Raw genomic sequence first — 23171 nt, 5'->3', positions numbered from 1 at the left:
TGGTATCCAAAAGGTATATCTTTTACTTTGCATGCTTATTCCAAAGTAGATTTTAGTGATTGTAAAATTGATAGAAATAGCACTTCCGATATTTGTCAATTGTTTGGGAATATGCTCGTATTATGATTTTTTAAGAAATAAAATAGTGTTGCTCAGTCCATAATTGAAGTTGAATATGTAGTAGCTGATAGTTGTTATGCTCAAGTTTTGTGAATTAAACAATAATTAGAGGATTTTGGACTTACCATGGATCACATTCCCAATAAATGTGATAATACTAGTGCCATTAATCTCGCCAAAAATTTAATTCAACACTTAAGAACTAAGCATATTGAAATTAAACATCATTTCATTAGAGTTTATATTCAAAAGGGTGATATTGTGCTTGAATATGTTGATACCTTGCATCAATTAGTTGATATTTTTACAAAACCTCTTGATAGAGATAGATTTTATACAATTAGAGGTGAACTTGGTATGATGAATGCTTTTTGAGATGCAATTCTTGATAAATTGATATATTTATGCCTTACTTGAACAAATGTATGTTTATTTTGATATACTTTTGATAACTTATTTATGATCACATTTGTGATTATTTAATGCATATTTGAATGGTTATATTGCATGCATATTAATTAAAAAAATTCTTTCAAAATTCGTTTTTAAAAAAATGTGCTAAATGTGAACCAATTAATCCTTAAGGACCGAATCGATTGGTTTTTCTTCCAATAGCCAAATTCATTTAGGAATTACATGACCCATTCGATCCTCTTATGATCCAATCGATTGGTCCATGGCTGGCTTACCAAAAATGCTTTGTTTTGAATCCAACTTTCTAGTTTTTCTTATCTTCAAACCTAGTTGAGTCTCATTCTTTTTCATCCCTATTCTATTTTTCTCTCAAAACCTAGGTTTTAAACTCTCAATCTCTCTCAAACTCATCATTTTCAACCAAATTTCTTGCAAAAATCTTCATGGTTCTTTGATTTTTTTGTAATATTTTCATCAAATTTCATCAAAATTATCTCAAAATCATCACAAATCCCTCTCTCATTTCTCTTTTTAAAAATTTGAAACCTATTTGAAACTCCTTCATTCATTCAATCTTTTTACTTCTCACAAATATGTATCACTTTTTATCACCTACATTTATAAATTCCTTTATCAATTTTACTAAAGTCTACCTATTTTCTCATATTCAAAATTCCAAATTCTTTTATGGAACCTAAAACAAGACCCTCACTTACCACAAGGAGAAATCCACTAAAAAAAGACTTTAGTTCATCAATCAAGCCTTTTTTTAATCAAAAATTTGAGAATCCTATATCAAAAGAAAGATATGAGACTCATTTTACTCATAAAAAAATCAAGCAAGGAAAGGTAGTTAATCTTGATTTCTTTCAGTCTATTAAATTTCCATATTTACATATTTTAGAGGATTTTGGTTAGATGAACTATTTTAGCTTGGATGGAATTGTCTTTAAGAATCTAATTAGGGTATTTTACATTCAAAATGTTGCTGGTGTATGGATTAAGAAAGTTGAACTTGGAATTGAGCATGAGGTTCAAGATATTTCACAAGATATTCCATAAGAAGGTTCTTTTAGTCTCCCATTTGATTCCCAAAGAGCTTTGCAAATTTTTATAACTTAAATGAATAATTTTCACTCATTGTTAGGGATATGAAGTCTAGATTGAAAAACAAGAAAATACCCCAAAATGAGTTGGTTTCACAAGTTCAATAAGTAAGGACTGGTATTGGACAAATCTGGATTGCACAAGAGCAAACAGAGCACATTTTCATCATTTTCCTCTTTATCCTCCTCTATCTTGACCTATCTTTTAAGCCAAGCCTAAATGTTTTTTCTACTTTTTTTTATATTTTTAAGTTTTTAATTTTCTTAAAGACAAAGTTTATTGTAGCATCAACTTGGGTACTTTGCATATTCATCTTTAATGGCATGAGCTTTTTTTTATATTGTGCTTGATTGTGTTGCTATGGAGTTGCTATTGTGGTTATGTTCATTCTTGATATCATGATGATATGGTGATTTATAGTATTTAGATTGAATGGTATTGGCCTTGTGTTGATTATAGTATTGCTGCCTTGAATTCGTTAAGCAAGTTGATTTTTTTGCGTTTAAATGAATGCTCTTTGATCCATTTTGCTATGATAAAAAGGGGGATAAGTTTGTGTATTATGAAATTTTGCTAAATTGTTATGTTGCTTGTGTTTATGTTGTATAAATTCTCTTAATATCAAATTGTTATATTGCTTGTGTCTATGTCTTATAAATGCTCTTGATATCATGATTTCTTTAGTGAAAATGGAAGATTTCTATCTTGGATATTTGTTGAAAGCTTGTTGAAAAATGGCCCTTTAATTTTGTTAATCATGCTTAAATTTAAGGGGAGCTTATTTTTTCAAAAAGAAAAATGTTTTCAAAGCAAAATTTATCTATTGGTTTTGTTATATCAAAAATGGGGAGATTGTTAGCCATAAATTGATAAAATATTTTGAAATGACAAAACAAAAAATTGCTCAAATTGAATTAAAATTATTTGAACTTAATTTGAAATTTTTTTAGCTTTTTATCTAGTCAAAAATGTGTTCAATTCATTTGGCATGGTTTAGAAACAAAATTAGCCAAAATTTCATAAAAGAGATCGATTTCTTCCTTAAGGGGATTAATTGATTTTTTGGCCAAAAAGGTGTCTCATGAAATTTTTATGAAAACCGATCGATCCCTTCATTGTATGGATCGATTGGTACTAGTTTTTAAAGAAATGATTGATCCCCTCATTGTAGTGATTGATTAGTTTTTGAATCAGAAACAAAAATTGGTTTTAAAACATAAAAAAGGATCAATCACTGAGCTTAAGAAATCGATCACCTTGTAAAAGGATCAATTGGTACCCATTATAGATCGATCGGGTATGACTTTTTAGGCAAAAATTTACATGTATTTCAACTGACCTAATTGATCCCCTGTATGAAGAGATTGATACTTTTGTGCTTAGAAAGCAAATAATGGCTATTTTTGTCTGAAATTTGTAGAGGCTCCAAACAATTAATGTAAGCATTGGCTATCTTCCACTTTCTACATTTAAAAGGAGGTCTCTTACTACATTTCAAGTAATTAAGAGCCAAGAAAAATTTATTGTTTTCATCTACCATATTCTCTAAGCATTAATGAGCATTTGTTGTGTGAAAAGTGTAGAAAATTCATCTTGTATTTGTTTCTCTCTTAATATTCTTCTTAATCTTGATTTGTACTTCAAATTAGCGAACTCCAAATCTTAGAAAGGTTCTTTGAGTTTGTAAAACATTTCAAAAACTTGTATTGTGATATTGTGAGCTTAAGGGGGGACAACCCTTGAGAGATTATGTTGTTGATTGTATAGAGCTTTGAAGAGCTAGGTTGTAACATTCAACTCATAGTTGATTAGACTCCTTAGTAAGTAAGGCTAAAGGAAATGATGTAGATACCTAAAAGAAGAGTTGAACCTCTATAAATTTTGGTGTTTGATTCTTTATCTTTATCTTTATCTTTTTGCTTTCAAGATTATTAGTGTACTCATATTTGTTACGTTTATTTGCTTAGAAAAACTGCTGTGTGAATTTTATGTTCATTGGCTATTAAATTTGAAAATTTTATAATCTATCAATTCACCTTTCTTCTTGATTTAATTCAAGTCTTTGAGCTAACATAATTGATTTGATTTAATAAAAATTTTAAAATATTTTAATGTATTAATTATATTTATTTTCTTTTAATTTTTAATTGACTTACCTTTTATTTCCAATAAAATATCCTAAATCTTACATCTTATCTTATATTTTATATCTTATATAAATATATAAACGTCAAATTTTTTAACAAAAAAGGCAAAAATCCAATGTAGATGATCTATTCTTTTGACATATGGATGATTTTGAACAATTATCATGTCTTGCATTAATTATTTTTATTTATTTTCATATAAATTTTATTTATTTAAAAGATATTTATTTTGACTAAATTTGGTATATTTATTTTCTCATAAAAATGAAATATTATTGCCTTTTATAATTACGTTACAATTCTATTATCTTAAATCACTTTCAAATAAATTTAATTATTAATTTTAAATACTAAACATGAACATTATAAATAAGAAATATACTTTAAAAGCATCGAATATTTGATATCCATAATTTTAGTATTTAATTAAGAAATAATTTATGCAATGAATATATAAGTCATATAATGCTAAGAATTCAAACCTAAAATAAAAGGCCTAATTAATTGCAAACGTATTTTTTATATTTCTTTCTATATAAGTATTAATTACAATCACACATATTTACCAACATAATTTACTATTTCAAAATTTATTCTCTAATAACCCATTATATTTACTTTGTATAAATTACTCTAAATTAATTTCTAAGAGACTTTATAATTTTTATTATAAATAGAGAATCATGTAAGCTAAGAGTTTTAGGAAGCTACTCTCCAAATGTATCAATTTGTGATTAGGTAAAATTTTGTCATACAATTATATTAATTTTTTATGACAAAGAATTATTTTGATTTTGATTTTTTTCATTATTGTATTTTCATCAAGTTACATTTTTTTTTCTCAGTGACTATTCATTATGTTAACAACAATATTGAATATTGATCAACAACTTAAATTTTTTTGCTTTTGTGTTCATAGATGCTTTTCTTTTATCACATTTGGTAGTTGGTATTACTTCTATTTTATTCACTCAATTTTTTATGAAAAGAAATAGCTTTCATTAACATTAAGAAGCATGAGTCTAGAAATTAGGCTTGGAAGCCATCCCAACCAAATATGTTGGTTGCTAATCTCACACTTAATCTTGGTTATGTGGTGTGATAAAAAATAAACAATTCTTTTGATATGAATGAACTGATAAGATGCACGAGATGAAATCAAATTCAATATATCAAGAATCTGAATCCCATAATGTGTATGATCTACCTTTGTGATTTCAAAAATAGTTACTATTGAATCACTCTCCATTACGATGGAATTAAAATCATGATCACATTGATCATGTTCGCATTTAATAATATAAATGTTTTTACTTTGATTACAAAATGGATCAAAATTGTCAAATTAACTACCATTTTTGTTCAATTTTATCTTGATTAATATTACAATTATATATCCTACTTTTTTTTCTAGATTAGTTTCTATTTCTTTCTTGGTTTAATTAGCTTGAATTGCATTTATTGCTACTTTATTGATGTTTAACATGACATTGTCCAAAACTTGATCTATTGCTTAATTGCCTTTTATTAATCTAATTTCTTTTTCATTAAAATAATACAAATATACAATCAATCATAAGCAGAAAATTGTTTTCATGTGCAGTTTATGCTTTTATATTTTTGTGAGTTTTTTTAAGAACAAATTTATTAAATTTGGTCATAATGCATTCTTTATATATACTCTCTCCATCCCAAAATGTTTGTTACATATTGACTTTTACAAAGTTTAAGAAAAAAAGTTTTAACTTTAATATATTTAATATTAAATTTTAAATTTTTTTTATAAAATTAAAATTTCATGATTTTTAATATCAAAAAGTAAAAAAAAATCATAAAAAATAACTTTAAAATATAAAAAGTAAGCATTTTAAATATTAAAAAAAAAGATATAATTTTGAGACATCTAAAAAAAAAAAGAAAATGAGATAGAGGGAGTAAGAGATAAAAGAATATTCTTACAAAAAAAAAAGTTTTAAATAAAGTTCGAATCATAATTTATTATTTTTATATACTTTATACTAATTATGGTACTTAATGCATCTCTATGTAAATATATTAAATAATTTTATTACAAAATCTTCTTATACTGATCATTTTATTTTAGTTATATACTGTTCTCTAATATTTATTTATTTATATTTATTTTGCATTAAAATTTTTATTTTCTTATAAATATTATTAATTATATTATAATTGATATTTTTATATATAATTATATATTCCTACATCGCACGGACTCGGAATTAGTTTAATATTGTATATATTCCTTTCTACGTTTAAGACTTTTCATATTTAAATTTAAATTAAAGAATTTGAAAAGATAAAATTTAAAAATCAGAAGTAATGAGGTTGAGATGCGAGAAATATTGATTGAGAATGAATTAATACAGAAACATACCCAACCGACGCTGGCTAAATAGGGATTCATTGTTGTTGATAGATGCCAAAACCACAGGACTTTCAAACAAATGTAAAATTACAGACTGACCCTCTCCCCATCCTAGCCGTTACAACCGTTTTGTCGTTATCAACCCCAATCATCACAATGTTAATAACTACAACTACGCAGGACATTTTCGTAAATCCATCATCCCCTTACTCTCCCACTATTGTTTTTTCCTCTATAGTGAAAATCAGAACCAAATCCCCCAATAGAGCCAACTCTCGCTTGCTCACTCTCTAAACTTCACTGTTTTTTCTTCCTTTTTTTCGAATTTTCTCTCTCTTAGGGTTAGGGTTTTTTTTGGTTTTTTTGTTTAAACATGGCTTCGACGTCTTCGTCGGAACCGGGGATGAAAGCGGAAGCTAGCGGCGGAGAGAATTCGGAGACGGTGATAGCAAACGATCAGCTTTTACTGTACAGGGGATTGAAGAAAGCGAAGAAAGAGAGAGGCTGCACTGCTAAAGAACGTATCAGTAAGATGCCGCCTTGCACCGCCGGCAAACGCAGCTCCATTTACCGTGGAGTCACGAGGTAAAAAAGAAAAACAAACAAATAATTGAAGTTATTTCCTTTGGTTTACTTACTTGACTTTGCCAAAATCCATGTTTTTGTTATTGAAATAAAAGATCATGAGTTTGTGAGAATTTTATGTTGATGAAGGAGGGAATCTGATTTTTACGTGTTGTTTGTTAGATTAATTGATGGGAGAAAGGTGGTGGTGGTGGTGGTGGTTTTGAATAGTTTTTGATGGATTGGAGTTGTGATTTGACTGGTTTTAGCTTTGGGCATATCTAATTGTTGCTGCAAGTTATCACTGAAAGTGAGCAGTCAAATGATCAAAACCTTAGCTTTGGGCCGCGAAAGGAACTAAATTTTGAGGACCCATCGATTTAGAATTTTGGAATTATAGTTTATCATTGTTGTGAATAAGGAAAAATTAGAGGTAAAAGTTTGAAGGCCAGGATTGTTTGTTTGAGGTGTTTGATGGGCAAGTAGGAAGGTTTGGAGAAAGGAAGAAGTTGGAAATGCCTTTGTTTAATTTAATGGGCTCCTATGAATCATTGTCTATGTACTTCCTTGGAAAGAACGATACAGAATTGATAGGATATAAGTTTGCCGGCTTTTGGAAATCATAATTTGGAAATCATAATGAAAGAAAGAATGGGGAAAAAATTCAACAGGTTTTTGTTAAGTACACGTGGCTGCTATTTTGCGATATCGGCACTATTAGAAATATTTTTGAAATATAAAAAGAATAATAAGTAAATTTACATAATCAAAAAAGAAATCATATTAAATTACGGTTCCAAGAATGTGATTGTAGATTTAAAAAAAATCAAATATAGAAGACTGATCATATAAGTAGTTGACTGCCTGAGACTTCCAAGAAGAGTAGTCGATTGCCATTAGCATGGAGTCAACTGCTTTGATAAACCAAAGCTAAATTTTGATTCTGTATAAAATAGCAGTGGACTGCCATCCTTGAGCAATCGGCTGTTATGGTTGGAAATGAGTGGAATCAGTTTTGAACCCTAATGGAATCAACTGCTATTATTTGATAGTCTTTTGGAAAATGGTTTGAGATTGTAGCAGTCAACTGCTAATAAAAGTGGAATCAGCTGCCTTATAAGAGGTTGTAATTGGAAATTTTCTTAAAATTGAAAGGAGTTGATTGCTATGTAGAGTAGTTGACTGTTCACATGTTGAATGCTTTCTGGAAGTTGAAAGAAGGTAACTGCTCTAAGGAGTAGTCGACTTCTGAATATTGAAAATGCAAAGGGATAGTTGAATGTCTTCTTGGTGGTGTTGATTGTTTTGCGTGAAAAATTACAATTTCCTGAAATGTGAAAAATTGTTTCTCTTAGAATGAAAAAGATCAATCAGTTTAATGAACCAATTCATCCTTAATTATTCAGAAGGACATGTTTCCAATAAAATGAAGTGCTTTAATTGAAACAACATAATCAAAGAGTCACAACCTTAGAATTAAATCTCTATTTATAAAGTTTGTATTGAGTTCATTTGATAAAATTCATATTACTTTTCTTCTTATCTTTTCTCCCATTTTTCTCAAGTTAAAAGGCTTGTTTCTTTAACATTTTTTTGCTGCGAAAAACCTTGTTAAAGACAAGGTATTTTCGTCTCTCATCAAGGAGTTTTTAGTGGTTTGGTTTTCTAGTGCAAGGTTAACCAAACTTGGTCATTGTATCTTGGAAGCTGTTCTATCCAAACTCTTTTGCATAAAATAATTGGTAGAGGCAAAATAAACATTAAGGAAAGTGGCATTTGCAGCATGCCTTAAGCCGTTTCCTTTCATGATTGAAGGTTCTATTTGTTTTACTTAACTTGCAAAAGAAAGAGACTACTAGAAGATCTAAGTCCAAACGTCAAGTACACATTGTTTTTGTATTCTTTGAGCTTTGTATTTTCTAACAGGCACCATCTGCCACTGGTACATGGCCGAAATTAAGTGCTAACAGTGGCAAAAAAAGAAAAAAGAGTAGCAGATAATAGCAGCTGAAACGGAACGCTATTGCCGCTACTGAAAAAAAAATCAGCCTTAATTCAAATCAAGAAGATATTATTTTGTGTCTACCTTTTTTTTTTATTTATGTTTAAATTTCTGCAAAAACTTGGGAGAGCTTTGAAGAAATTGATGTGGGTTTGATTGAGAATTGAGAGGAAAGTGAGGAGTTTTGAGACAGAAAATGGCGTGGGCTATGCTGCAAATGAAGCATAAGTCTGGTGGCTCCTTGACTAAAAGGGTGAGAGAGAATTCCAGATGATAGAGGTAGAAGAAATGAAAGGGACAAAGGCTGGTCTGGCATCTGGTTTTACAGGCAAAATATTAATTTGAGCTATTAAAGAAGAAAAGGAGAGGAAATTTTAGACGGGCTGCTAGCAAGGATAAGTCAACTAAATTTTTTGAAGGAGAATGGAAATTTAGTTAATGTATGTCAGGTTGGACAAAGAGTAATTAGTATATTATACGCTTGTAATTTATGTTGGGATAATAGATTTTTAAGCTTGTTGGCCCAAAGCATTTGGTCCTATAGCATATTTAAAGCTCAAAATTGAAGGCTATGCAGCCTATTTACAAAATATTTGCAAGATAATTAGATTATCTTAATAAATTATTAGATGAAGAATAATTAATGTTAAATAATTAATATATTGATTTTATTATCTACCTTCACATAGGTGTTATCTATTTCAAAATTTTTTATTTTCTATTATCATGAATAATTTTTTAAATATGAATACATTGTTATTATCTCAAAAAAATTTTGAATAAATTATTTTCTCAAGTAAATAAAAGACAGAGGTGTCATAAACTACTTTAAAAACCATAAAGTAAGAGTTTTTATGATTATAAGTATAATTACTACGTTTTACTATAAGTTGTGTAAAATTAAAAAAATTCACGATCGCAATGATTGCAATAATTTTTGTTAGAACCGCAAATGTTATAAATGCGATGTGACCAAAAACGTGGCCATGACTGCAATTTAAATCCCTCATCATTATTGCAACACCTAGAAGGGACATGAATTCTTTCTTCAATATTTTTTGTAGGCTGTATGTCAATATTATGGTGCCCTGCTGTCAGCATATAACTGTCACCTTTTGCTTAATCTGCTTTCTTAGCACCTGTTTTCCCCTTTGCTGTTGGGAAACTTATATTAAATTATGTCTACTATAGGGAATGTACTGTTTAAAGTTATTCATGTTACTGGATCACAGAGGTTTCTGTGGTGTGTAATTGATATCTGATCTATTAGGGCTATTAGTAAGTTAAACTTGACAGCCATAAGTGAATGGATAAAGTAGGCCACTCTGAAGGAACTAATAGAACAAGCTTTTTCTTGGTTGATGCATGATTTTACAGTTGCCTTTCTTTTGAAACTAGTAGAGAATGTAATACCACTCATACCTATACATGATTGATGCTTGTGGTTTAATGTCTATGCATATTAGGCATAGATGGACCGGTCGTTATGAAGCTCACCTTTGGGATAAAAGTACTTGGAATCAAAATCAGAATAAGAAAGGGAAGCAAGGTTTGTCTGATTCCTTTCTCTCTTGAATTGGATTTGCAGGCTAGGTAATTGCAACTTAATAGTTAATAAAAGCTGACAATATATATATATATTTTTTTGGTGCATGTGATGATTGGTGTTTGACCATTGTCAGTCTACTTAGGTAAGTCAGGAGATTCATGACTATTTCTTTGAACTTTCCTGTTCATTCATTTTACTATGTTCGATTTATCAAGCAAAATATACTTACAGGGGCATATGATGATGAGGAGGCTGCTGCAAGAGCATATGATCTTGCTGCTTTGAAATATTGGGGTCCTGGGACGCTCATTAATTTTCCGGTGAGATTATTACTCAGTTTAGCACTATCACTTTGTACAAAAATGTAGATGAATTAGATGCTTTTATGTGGCCATGTTTGTTGTGCTTGTTACTAATTGAAAATACCTCTTTGATTCTCTTTTTCCTATGGTAATAATACCACAAACTAAAATCTAATATTCATGGGTTTGCCTGGCAGTTGTTACCCCTCCTTGGGAGAAATAATGTCCAAGGTCTGAATTACCTCTCCCCTCTTGAATACCTCATAGTCATATGTACCCCAAAAAAATTTAACCCTTTTGTTCATTAATTTAAAATTAAAGAATCCATAGGAGCCCTCTTAATGTTGATTCTCAAATTTGGCATTTGAAACTTTTGTTTCTCCTTGCAGGGGACATTAAATGCATGCATGTTTGCTTCATTACCTATGTGCTATTAAATAGGTGGCTTGCCCCACTTTTTCTTCTTTCTTTGGATATTTTTATGGTAGTGTTTCGGGCTTTGGGGAAGGATGGTGTTGTTGAGTGGGCTGGTTGGGCACAAAAGATTTTATCTTCATCTTAACGCTTTAATCTTCGTCTGTCTGAAATTAAATGTTTGAAAATATGGAAAATTATGTGCAGGTTACTGACTATACTAGGGATCTTGAAGAGATGCAGAATGTGTCAAGAGAGGAATACCTTGCATCTCTTCGAAGGTGTGTATGAACTTTAAATGTTTGTACTCCGACTTTAATTTAGAGCTGTTACTTATATTATGTCTCTCTGCAGAAAAAGCAGCGGTTTCTCAAGAGGAATTTCTAAATATCGTGGTCTTTCGAGGTACAATTTTACCATAAATGTCCATGCTTATATCCAAGACAAGTAATGTCTCCCATTCAGTTACCTAGTGTTAGTGGGTATACCAAGTATTTTCAAAGATTGCTGATTTAAATTGCTGCTCAAAGCTTCTCCCATTTAGTTTTAGACACCAAATTTTAAATATCTCTAGTAAATTTCAGAATCCAACAAACCACACCAAACTGTTGCTGCCAGAATTGGCAACTTGATTGTGTATGTTCTAAATCCTGTTCAAGCCGAAATCCAGCTCAAATTAAAGATCCTTTTTTTTTTTTTTTTTTTATGTAATACAACATTTTATTTATCCATCTATTGTCCGCAACCATGAAAAGGAAAAGGAAAATGAAAATATTCTTCTCCGTAGTAGTTTGCATTCTGGCTAGTACTTAAGAAACAACTTAAATATGCATAAATTTGTACTTCAATCTGGAATGTGAGTAGATAAGTTGGTCTCTCAGCTACGCTTTCATCAACTTTCCTTTTAACTGTGTATTATATTGCTTGATGGGAATTTGAACACATATATCCTCCTAACTGGTAATTCCATTTACATCACCTTTCTTTCAATATAATTCTGAAATTTGACTCATGCATCATATGTTTGAGTTGGCTAGTATTAATGAAGTGTTAGATCTTCATTTGCCTCCTGCAAATTTCTTTATATTGTTCATCTTCCCACATGTGGGAAATTAGCATCTTTGAAATTGTGCATCAATTATTAATGTGTTTTTCCCTATTCGTTTCTTTTTTGCTTTAATTTTGGTTATAAATCTTTGGCTACTGTGAAGTAGTCGGTGGGACTCATCATTTGGTCGTGTTGCTGGATCTGAGTACTTCAATAGCATACATTACAGTAAGTTTACCATTTAATTTTAATTTAAATAACCAGCTTGACTAGTTTTGTGGGAGGATTTCAAATTTGTTTAGTTCACATTGTCACTAGCCAGATGTAATTTGTATATTTTCTTCACGTCAATTCCTTGCACTAGTAACATCCAATTGCTATCTTGTTAAATCAATGGTGCAGGTGATGATCCAACCATAGAAAGTGATTACATAGGTGGTTTTTGCATTGAGAGAAAGATTGATTTAACAGGTCATATTAAGTGGTGGGCCACCAACAAAACTCGTCAAGCAGAACATGGATCAAAATCTTCTGAAGAAACTAAACATGCATGTCCAGAAGACATCGGCAGTGAACTTAAAACATCAGAGTGGGCAGTGCAGCCTACTGAACCATACCAAATGCCCCGTCTGGGTACATCCCTTGAGGGGACAAAACATAAAGGGTCCTGTGTCTCTGCCTTGAGTATATTGTCCCGATCTCCTGATTTCGAGAACCTGCAGGAGAAAGCGCGGAAAAAACAAGAAAAAAATGCTGATAATGATGAGAATGAGAACAAAAATACTATAAACAAAATGGATCATGGCAAGGCAGTTGAAAAATCAGAAAATCAAGGTACTGGGAGTGAGAGACTTGGAGCCACGTTGGGGATGCGTGGTGGATTATCTCTTCAGAAAAATGTGTTACCCTTGACTCCCTTCTTGTCTGCCCCACTTCTCACCAACTACAACACCATTGACTCCTTGGTGGATCCTGTGCTTTGGACATCTCTTGTTCCTGTTCTTCCTTCCGGACCATCTTGCAATCCTGAGGTTGGTGTAAGTTCCATCAAAAAGTTTGATCTCATTAGAAGAAGTAGAATAAATTGGTATAACTAATAGATAAAGCTATTGTTGTAGTTTATATTTCATATACTTAGTGTTTATGGCATTTCATGAGTCATAATTTTGATATTGGGAGAAGGGACATTGTTGAATAAGAAAATCTCTAATAGAACCGTGTATTATTGTTATTATGCATTTTATGGAAGAAGGTTGATGTCAGGGATTTCTGAAATTGCATGTCAACCCTTAAAACTCATTTTTCTTACGTAAGTTGGCCTCACAAAAAAAGTTAAACATTGCTGTGCAGGTTACAAAGACAGAGACCAGTTCATCATATACTTTCTTTCGGCCAGAGGAATGATTAATTTGGGCACAAAGTGAGGAACATATTTTGCTTGAATTCTTCTTCGGGAGATTTTTGCAGTTCAACACTGTGTAGTAGTAAGTAAAACAGGCAGCATGAACAGCTTTGTTTGTCTTCAGAATGAGACTTTTGCTTTTATACAGGTTTGTCATCTGAATTCTGAGAGCATAGGAAGAAAAGTTTAGTGTATATTCTATAACATGTACGATATCCCACATGTATTATCTAATACCTATTAAGAAGTATGAATACTGGACTTGTACCAAAAAATCAGATGAGTGGAAATGGTTTTTCAGTTTAGCAACAACTTACCTAATGTCTTTATACTCAAAATAAAAATATTTACTCTCTATCAATTATGAAGGTAGGCAGATCTTATGGTCTTTATTTTTTACTACAAGCCATGGGCGAGTTAATGTGAGTTTACATTTTTTCTCTCCTTTTTTTGATCTAAATGGACAAAGTGAGCATTTGGTTCAGTTTGAATGAGTTTCTCTATTGCAAGAGCAAAAGCAAAAGCAAAAGCAAATTATTTGGTTGTCAAAATTTAAAAATTTTTAATTACACGGGAAGCTCATTTAGACTCTTAAGATGAAGCCGTAAATCAAGTGGGTTTGTTTTTTTTTTTTTTTTTTTTTTTAAGATGCTGCTATGTAACAGATATTTTGTTAATTTTTTATATTCAATTTATCTTTCAATAATTCATACAATTATAGAGAGAATTCTATTATTTTATATTCATCTTTTTATTTGTTCTGATTTTTCTCTTGATTTCCTTTTTTAGTTTATAATTAATAAAATATCTCTTCATTTTATTTAATTTTTTCATATAAAAACTAATGATTTAATTTAACAGTCTTTTATTTTTCTTTACATTTGAACGTGAAGTGTACAGAACATGAATTTATAGAAACAGGGAAGTCCATTATCTTTAGCCATAAAGCAATCAAGCATACTCTTTACACTTTTTTTATACAAAAATACGGCTTCGTTTGCTTTGGGGTAAGAGGAAGGAAAGAAAAGTAAATGGGAAAATTTTTTTTTTTTACTTAGGTAATCACATAAATAAAAATAAAGGAAATGGAAGGATGATGAGCCCCTCTTACTTTCCCTCACTTTCTTGCATTTTAAATTTGGGGATGACGAGTCCCTCTCACTTTCCCTCATTTTCTTTCATTTAAATTACCCCAAATTAGGGGGAAAGATAATGAAGGGGCAAAATAAAATTTTAAAAATATGAAATGACTAGTATATTTTTATTATTATTTTTAAAGTTTCAATAAAGCCTTTATTAATTTTCAAATTTTCTTATTGTTAAATCTTTTAATAGCTTTTCATCAATTTTTTTAATAGTTTTGACTTTTACTAAGTTTATAGCATAATAATAATATTTAAGAGTTCAATATTTACATAAAATTTTAATTATTTAAGCGTGAAATTGAATGATGATTAAACACATGTTATTAGTAGATATACGTATTTACTTTGTTATTAAACCCACATTTCCGATCCTTCAAAATAATAAAAAAATCATCATGTTTTATACTCTCAATATTTTAGCCCACTAAAGCATTGTCTTCAATGATGCAAATGACCATTTGATGATCACCTTCCAAACAATTGAAAAAATGTTTCGTATATATATAAATATCATAGAAAAAGTTGTGCAATGATCATTTGATGATCACCTTCCAAACAATTGAAAAAATGTTTGGTATATATATAAATATCATAGAAAAAGTTGTGCACAGAAAAATCCAAATTTTATTTTTTTAAAAATATTACATATACTTAATTGAAAATTTTTTTTCTTTCTTTCAATCTTAAATTTACTTAAAATAATTTGTTATGAATAATTTTGTTATTTTTTTATAATTTTTTTTTATTATAAATCTAACATAATATAATAATAAACTCGTAATATAAAAAGAAACATATGTAAAACACAAAATGTTACATAATGTTAGAATAATACACTCGTAATAAAAAAAGAAACATATGTAAAACACAAAATGTTTAGTTTGACATTATATGTTATTTTATAAAGCAAGTTTTAATTGAAAACTGAATATTAGTATGAATCTTTTCTTTCTGTTTTCACTTTTTAATCAAACAATGATTATTAAATTTTTTTTATTAATTTTAATTATCCAAACAAAAACTATATGTATTATTTTCTTTCTTTCAAAAAACCTTTCTTTCTTTTGCTTTTCATTATTTGTTTTAACTAATATTTATCCAATTATAGGCTGAATATATATAATACAAGTAAGTTATAAAATTTCATTATTAGAGAATATAAACTACAGATAAATTTAATAAAAGTAACAATATGTACCATTGCCTCTTATGCCTATTTGTGCTTTAATCTTTTACTAGGGTCTTTTGTATACTTGATAAATTCTTGCTATTATCATGATCCAAGAGCTAATCTATTACTAGATTTTTAGTGTTCACAATTGATGACATCCCTAAAAAAAAAAGGCATCTGTTTACAACTTTACAAGAATTTTGATACAAATGATTCATAATACTGTGACAACTGCAAATCATAAAGCAAAATCAGTCTTGAATTGGCAAATAGAGAACTCTATTCTCTATAATGCAGTCCTGCACAAGATAAAGAATAAGTTAGACTAAGTGAACCAAATTTTGACTAGAATCTTGTCAATCTCCAGAATATTATTCTTGACATCCAAGTAAAAATGATTATTGTAGATCAATAACTCAGATAACTAGTTGAAAGCAACAATTGTTATACCTATGCTTTTGTTGAAAGAGAAAGAGAAATGTAAAGTCTCAAGGTTCAACTTACAGATATCTAGAATCAATTCTGTCAGAAACAACAGCAACAAGTTTCAACTTTAAATATCTTTGCCCCAGTAAATACTTGAATGCATAATATTCCTTACCAAGCATACACTCTAGCTCAAACCATAGCCAACCCTATTGTCCTACTCAAATCCCTTTGGAAAAGACAAAAAACTTTCTTTAAAATTGTTGATGAAAATGTTTTCTCCATAGTTTTATCAGCAAACTTATCACCCTTGAAATATTCCTAGGTTGTCAAATAACCTAAAGAAATTTATAATCACCACTTCCACAAAAAAACCTAGTTATTGGTTTTGATGTTATTACCAGTACTCTAGGTTTAAAGCTCAGTGGAAAAGATATCAAGTTTGAAAGTTATTTTTAGCCTTAGAAACGCCTTCCCAACACATGCCCATGGTGAAAAAGTTGGTTAAATTAAACCTTGAGCTTGGAGTTGCAAACATTCATCAATGGCTAACTGAGGTGATTTGGATTCATGCTCAAATATTAGCTTTTGTAGGATTGACATCTTCATTCTTCTAAAAAGGAAGGGTAATGAAAAATTCAAGGTTTTGCTATAATGCATTTTTACACTTTCGAAAAATTTTTGAGTGAGAGTTTGCACATGAGATATGGACTATCTTTTGCTCGATTTCCAATAATAAATTTGTTTGGACTATCATCTTGAAAGGGTTGGGAAAGTGTTTCTAAGGCTAAAAGTAACATTCAAACTTGATACCTTTTTCACTAAGCTTTAAACTTGGAATACTGGCAATAACATCAAAACCAATAACTAGGTCTTCTCATGGAAGTGGTGATCTTAAAATTCTTTGGGTTATTTGACAATCTAGGAATATTTTAAAGGTGAAAGGTTTGTTGATAAAAATTGGAGAGAAAATATTTTCATTAGTAGTTTTGAAAAAGGTATTTTGTCTTTTCCAAAAGGATTTGGGTAAGATAATGGGATTAGCTATGGTTTGAGCTACATCAATGTCAAAGAAAGTAGTAACTCTAATGGGAAGAGAGTGTTTATGGGTAAAGATCTGAACTGGGGCTAAAAGTGTCTTTAGATGCTGAATGTTTAGGATTCTTTGGAGTATTTGGATGGACATGTAATCAAAATATTGATCATCATTATCTAAGAAGTCATTTGAATCTGAGTTTGAGTTATCATCAACATATTGCTTGATCATAAACAAGAATTGAATAGTCTGTTCATCATCAAGAAGGATATTAATTTGAAATCATTATCCAAAAGATTAATAACTAAGATATTTGCAATATTCTATATCATGTTCATGGACTTCTTACAAACTTTAGGTAATTCTTTGCAAAATGTCATGATTTTTCACAAAGAAAACATTTGTTGCTTTTTTTCTTTAGGTTTTTTTTCTTTATACTAAACTTGAATCTTTAAAATTTTTTAGGCTTTCTAGAGAGTTTCTTGTGTTTGGAAATGTGAGAGTTTTTAAGGTGTTTAGACATATTTAACTTTTTGAAATATTTTCTTTTCTTCTAATGATAAAGACATTAGAGTCATTTGAAGAACATTTGATTTGTAAACCAGCTGAAAAATAAGAACATGGCTTGTCCATTTTTCTAGAGTTCACTAAGTTTACAATGTATTTGTGCAATTTACAAATCTTGTCAAGGGTTTTCATCATAACTTTGTAAATATTACCTAGATTCATGTTTTTCAAATCAAAGGATCTGAGATTAAGCTGTGTCCTTATTTGTTAGGCAAGTTTCTTTGGAACTGAATTGAAAAAAGCTTGTTTTAAATTAACATCATCAAATCCACCAAATAAATAAATACTAAGAAAACTATTGATAGTGTTTGTCAAGATCTTTTGGATGGAGTGAATAACATTTCAACTTGAAAACTTACTCTCTGATCTTATCCATTCGGTAAGCTTTTTGCCTATAAAATATTACTGAGAACTAAGATACAGCTTATGTAATTGTTGGACATGTGAGAAACTGTAACTGTCTATGTTCATCAATACTATCCCAAAGGTTCTTAAGGATTCCAACTAGTCTTGAAACAAATCTGATTAAAACCATTTGTATTGTGATGTTGGGATTGGAATTTAATTCAACTAGTCTCCATGCTCGTAATTCTTAGAATCTTGAATGCTATTTAGATGGAAGAATGTTTGTCATTAATTATCAACACTGAGAATCTAGATGAAGATGAAAAACTATAAGCTTAAGGAGGATAAAAAGAATAAAATTGTTATTGGTCACTATCCATAGGTTTTGGGTTATGAACTTCAATACTGTCATCTAGAACTTCAACTATTAGTTTTGTCATGATGATCTAAGGGAGAATATTTTTAGTATTTGTCTTAATTGCATCAGTTGAAAATACTTCATTATAGTCCTTTATTGAAGAGTCTGATACATCTTTAGTAGGAAAGATATCTTTAATTGAAAATTGAGAAAGATTTTTTGTTCAATCAGCTTGAGCATGTTAGGAAAGATGTTTGGTGTGGAAGAAATCATTAGCTGGGAAGTAGGTTTAGAAGAATCATTGGGTGTGGTTTTAGAGTGGGGCTAGAGGAGGTTGCCATTATGGTTATGCATGTTTTTGGCTTTGGGGTTTAAAAAAGTAGGTGTTTTACTATCCTTTTGGGTCTTTTTCCATTGGCTACTATTTCTTAAATCCATTTATCCATTTTTCAGTAGTGCCAGAAGGAAATTGCTTTGAGGGATAATGTAGAATGGTTGTTTTGTGAAGGGTGTTAAAAATAATTTTTTTTGAGGGTATGAAGTCATGGTTGTGGATGGCGGTGTGAATGTTGATATGTTTAGTTTGGGTTGGTATTGAAATGGGATAAAGAAAGGTTTTGGAGGTGAAAGTGAGGTGTATAAATGGTAAGGAGTATCATGCATTCTAGTGTTTACTCGGTTAAAGACATTGGAACTTGAGGCTTGTTGTTGTTTTTTCTAATTGAGTTTATTCTTGGGATTTACAAGTTGAATCTTAAGACTTTTTATTTTTTTTTCTCTTTTAATAAAAGCATAAGTGTAACCTTTGTTGCTTTCAACTAGTTGTCTAAGCTTTTGATCTATAGTAATCATTCCTGCTTGGATGTTAAGAATAATATTCAGGAGATTGACGAGATTCTGATCAAAATGTTAGTTCAATTGGTCTAACTTATTCTCTATTTTGTGTAAAGCTGCATTTTAGAGAATAGAGTTTTCTATTTGCCAATTCAAGACTATTTTTACTTGTGAAATTCTTTTTTGATTTTCATATTCATCTTTATTAGTGAGGTTTGGGATTTTTTGGGTATGTCTATATTGATCTTTTATGAATTCCTAGAAAGAAAAAAATTTTGCATTATAAAAGTAAGAAGTTAACTTTGATGAGTTTATTTGGCTGACATTTCCGTGGTTGATGAGAAATATCTAGAACAATATTGTTAGTTTATTACTTTAGCTTAGCCTTTTCTACTTTTTCTTTTGCAATGTAAGCGAGATTAGTAGCATACCAAAGTAAGGGTTTTCTTGGTCGGGGTTTTTACTTTTTAGGTTTTTGGTTTGAGCAATTTAGTTAAGGGATGTATGGCTTTTTATATCTGGGATAAATGACATAATAATCGAACTTTTCCAAGGGTTCACTAAGGAGATCTACTTTAGGATCTCCATTTTCAAGTTGTTCTTTCAACTTTTGTTGAAAGGATTTGCGCTTTGGTTTCTTTTCATCATCATCAAGGAAATTTCTATGACTTTTTTTCTGGCATCCTTTACAATTGCAATCAATGTCCCAATAGCAATGTTCTTCTAGAGATCTATATGCATACATAAGTAATCCATTAGGCTTGAAATGTGTAATAGTTACATTTAACTCTGACTGACATGGTTGCATAATGATCTATATAGGAAAGATAGAAGTTTAAGTAAAGGGTTTCTTTTTACTTGTTATGGTCAAATTTGATTGTGACTATGCCATTTGGGTTTGCGATGTAAGAAGGATCCTAGATGGGTTCATTTTAGTTCCAAAGCTTTTGATAACTTGTTATTCATGACTGAAGAAATAACGTTGTAAGTTTTTCATTTGAGATCTATTTTGGAATGTGAATGCATTTGGGATTCTTGTCAATAGCTTCTAGCTTTACAAACAATGCATTACTAGTGTTAGGCAAATTAAGGTTTATGACATGATTTTAGATTTGTAAGCCATCTAGTAGTGAAAAGTTGCCCGGAATCCTTTCATCTAGGTTTCAACAATTTGAAATTGAACTTTTAGAGTATCAAGGGGAGTTGGATCATTTAGAGAAATGTTGTAGTTGGGAAACATTGTAAAAAAAAAGAAAAACAGTTCCCACATTGAAAGTCATCTAAATTATGTCAAGTATTGCATGCTTGCATTATTTGAACTTTGTATCTAGTAAAGCCATCCTGGTACAAATAAGAATACCATTTTATCCATGATAGCTTAATATTATTCTGATAACACTAGAGTAGATGTGGGTGTGTCTTTACTTTATCCACTGTTTTAAATTTTTTTAAGGAATTTGAAGAGTAACAAAGTGGTCTTGAGATCCTACTGGGAGAATGCACTGATCAAACTTAGAAGCTTGAACATATTCTTTTAGAGCTTGAGATTTTTGTTTAAGAAAGGTTTTAATAGATTTAACTAAGGAAGTAAAAAATCTAGAGAAAACATTATAAAGATTTATAAGAGGAAGTTTTATTTCTTGAATTGTTTTTATTTTCTAGGATATAATTAATTTCATAAAGGAAATTTAACTTAGAAGAAGAAGATTTTCTTAGTATAGAAAAAGGAAAAAAAAAAGAAGAAGGAAGATTTAGAGGTTGAAAGAACTGAATCATTAGTGTTTGACATATTCATGACAAAAAAGTCTTTGGCTATCCAATTCCATTAAATCTAGTAATAAATTAGTTACCTAACTCTATATACCTCTAGTGAGGTTGAAGCTTTGATACCAAATACAAGCATCGGTTGCGTTGCTTAAGGAGATACCAAACATAAACAGTCCATAGTTCAGGTATAAGACCAAGGTATTCTAGCTAGAGCTCAAGACTAAGCATCTTTTTGGAATGACTTCGAACTAGTGGTTAGAGATTTATGAAACTATGCCTTTCACTATGGTAGCCTACTTTAATATTCCTTAGTACAATAAATTTTCTTTATTTAGTGGATCAATGGTCTGTTTACAACTCTATAAGAATTTTGATGCAGAAGATCCATAATATTATGGAAACTATAAAGTATACTAATTTGTATCATTGTAAACTATAATATAGAGGTTAATAACTTCTTTTAAGACTAATATGGGCATGAAAAAAAGTTGCCAAAGGAGAGGAAGTTTAGAAACACATACTTAGTATTTCACAATAGGTAGATAGTATTACTACTTCTAAGTGTAAACGATAATAAGGTTGCCTCCATTAGGAAGGAGTTAGAAGCTTATATAAAAAAAGAAAACTAATCGCTAGGACATGATATGACCTAAAACTATGACATAAAGTAATAAAACAAAATAGTAAGATAATTTTAATAAAATAACTATAATAAAAAGAGAATATATTTTTTTTTTTTTATCAAAGTCCCTTTAATAAAGTTGACATGACATAAAGCTTGACATAAAGTTGATGTGATTCAACTTGTGTCAACATCAATCTTATCTTATCATAATAGGAACTTTAAACTTCAATACTTGCACACTAAACAAACTGAACAAAGTTGCATATATTATACATAACTTAGACTAGAACAGAGAAGATTCTTTCATTTTGGGCATCATTTGAAGAGGGAGCACTAGAAGTAATGCTCTAGAGAAAGGTTGAAATGGGAGTTGTTTGTATTTGGAATGAAATCATAACCAAAGTTTTCTAAGAACTAATCTAAATTAAATCATCATCTAAGTCAAATGAATCTTAAGAGTCTTGCTAATATAATTCCTTAATAATTTTAAGAGGTTTCCAACATGGGCTCCACTAAACAAGACTAGTGTCACGGGTTAAGCTCTTTCTTATTGAAGTGATAAATCGTGTGGCACTTGAATGGACGTTTCCACCCAAGTCAGCCAAGGATAGCTTGATATCTGAACAAGCAACAACAAGCCACAAGTTAATCTTAAATATACACAAGTAGGCACATTCATATATGGAGAAAGAAAAGCACATTGAGGCAAAATTTAAGACTTTCGAATAAAAGAAATATTTTATTAATATCGAGAATAGTACATCGAGACTTTCCACCATCATCAGGGCCAGAAGGGTAGCCCTTGACGGGTGACCTAGCACATACCTTAACTAGTGAGGCAACCCAATAATACGTCAACTACTCACCCCCTCTAAAGAGCAAATGAGATTTTAGAGCTATGCTATCACTAACTGTTACAATATTTGAAAAGGGGATATTTTTCCTAGTACAAAAGATCTACCCTCTCTCCTTGACACCTCTACCTGGTCATGGCCCTATGCATGGGTGGCTCATGATAACCTAAACCTGGTCATGGCCCTATAAAAGGTTAGCTTATGACATCTTCCCCCACTTATTCTATTGATGTCGTCGTCGACTTGCTGGCTTGGAATTCTTCAATCTTCCTCTTGAATGCCCGAAGGTCATGGTCTCTTTCCCAACTAGTTTTTTCTGGTCCTAATCCTTCTCACTTTACTAAGTATTCATGTACTAGTCTTCGAGATACTCTAGTTTCCTTGTTAGCTAGGATCTCTTCAACCTGACATTTTGAGGGTAGTTTCATGGTGATGGCAACATTGGTTGACTCCCTCCAGCTACCATATATAAAATCTGAGTGAAAAAGTTTTAGGTTGCTTACATAAAATACTAGGTGCACCTTTATCCACTTTGGTGGGTCAATTTTGTAAGAAGCATTTCCTACTTTAGAAAAGATTTTCACT

At 30.3% G+C, this 23171-nt stretch overlaps 1 protein-coding gene across 8 annotated transcripts; it reads left to right on the top strand.

Annotated features, from left to right (window-relative positions):
• Positions 1-6441: 6441 nt before the first annotated feature.
• Positions 6442-13770, top strand: LOC111296216 (AP2-like ethylene-responsive transcription factor At2g41710). 8 transcript variants are annotated; one of them, XM_022890396.2, is made up of 8 exons: positions 6442-6762; positions 10210-10292; positions 10524-10612; positions 11216-11289; positions 11363-11413; positions 12223-12284; positions 12459-13087; positions 13407-13770. In XM_022890396.2, the coding sequence occupies exons 1-8, from the start codon at positions 6551-6553 to the stop codon at positions 13458-13460; spliced, it is 1254 nt and encodes a 417-aa protein (XP_022746131.1). In that variant the 5' UTR covers positions 6442-6550; the 3' UTR covers positions 13461-13770. The 8 variants fall into 8 exon arrangements, with proteins under 8 accessions (XP_022746131.1, XP_089596631.1, XP_089596635.1 ...); XM_089740505.1 differs by having other exon boundaries at positions 12220-12284; XM_089740509.1 differs by having other exon boundaries at positions 10508-10612.
• The last annotated feature ends 9401 nt before the right edge of the window (positions 13771-23171 follow it).

The sequence above is a fragment of the Durio zibethinus genome, chromosome 12, assembly GCF_047325235.1.
Source record: "Durio zibethinus cultivar Kanyao isolate XHJ-2024 chromosome 12, ASM4732523v1, whole genome shotgun sequence".
Classification (NCBI taxonomy): Eukaryota; Viridiplantae; Streptophyta; class Magnoliopsida; order Malvales; family Malvaceae; genus Durio; species Durio zibethinus.
Note: the sequence above shows the minus strand (reverse complement) of the source record. Positions and strands in the feature narration are given on the sequence as shown.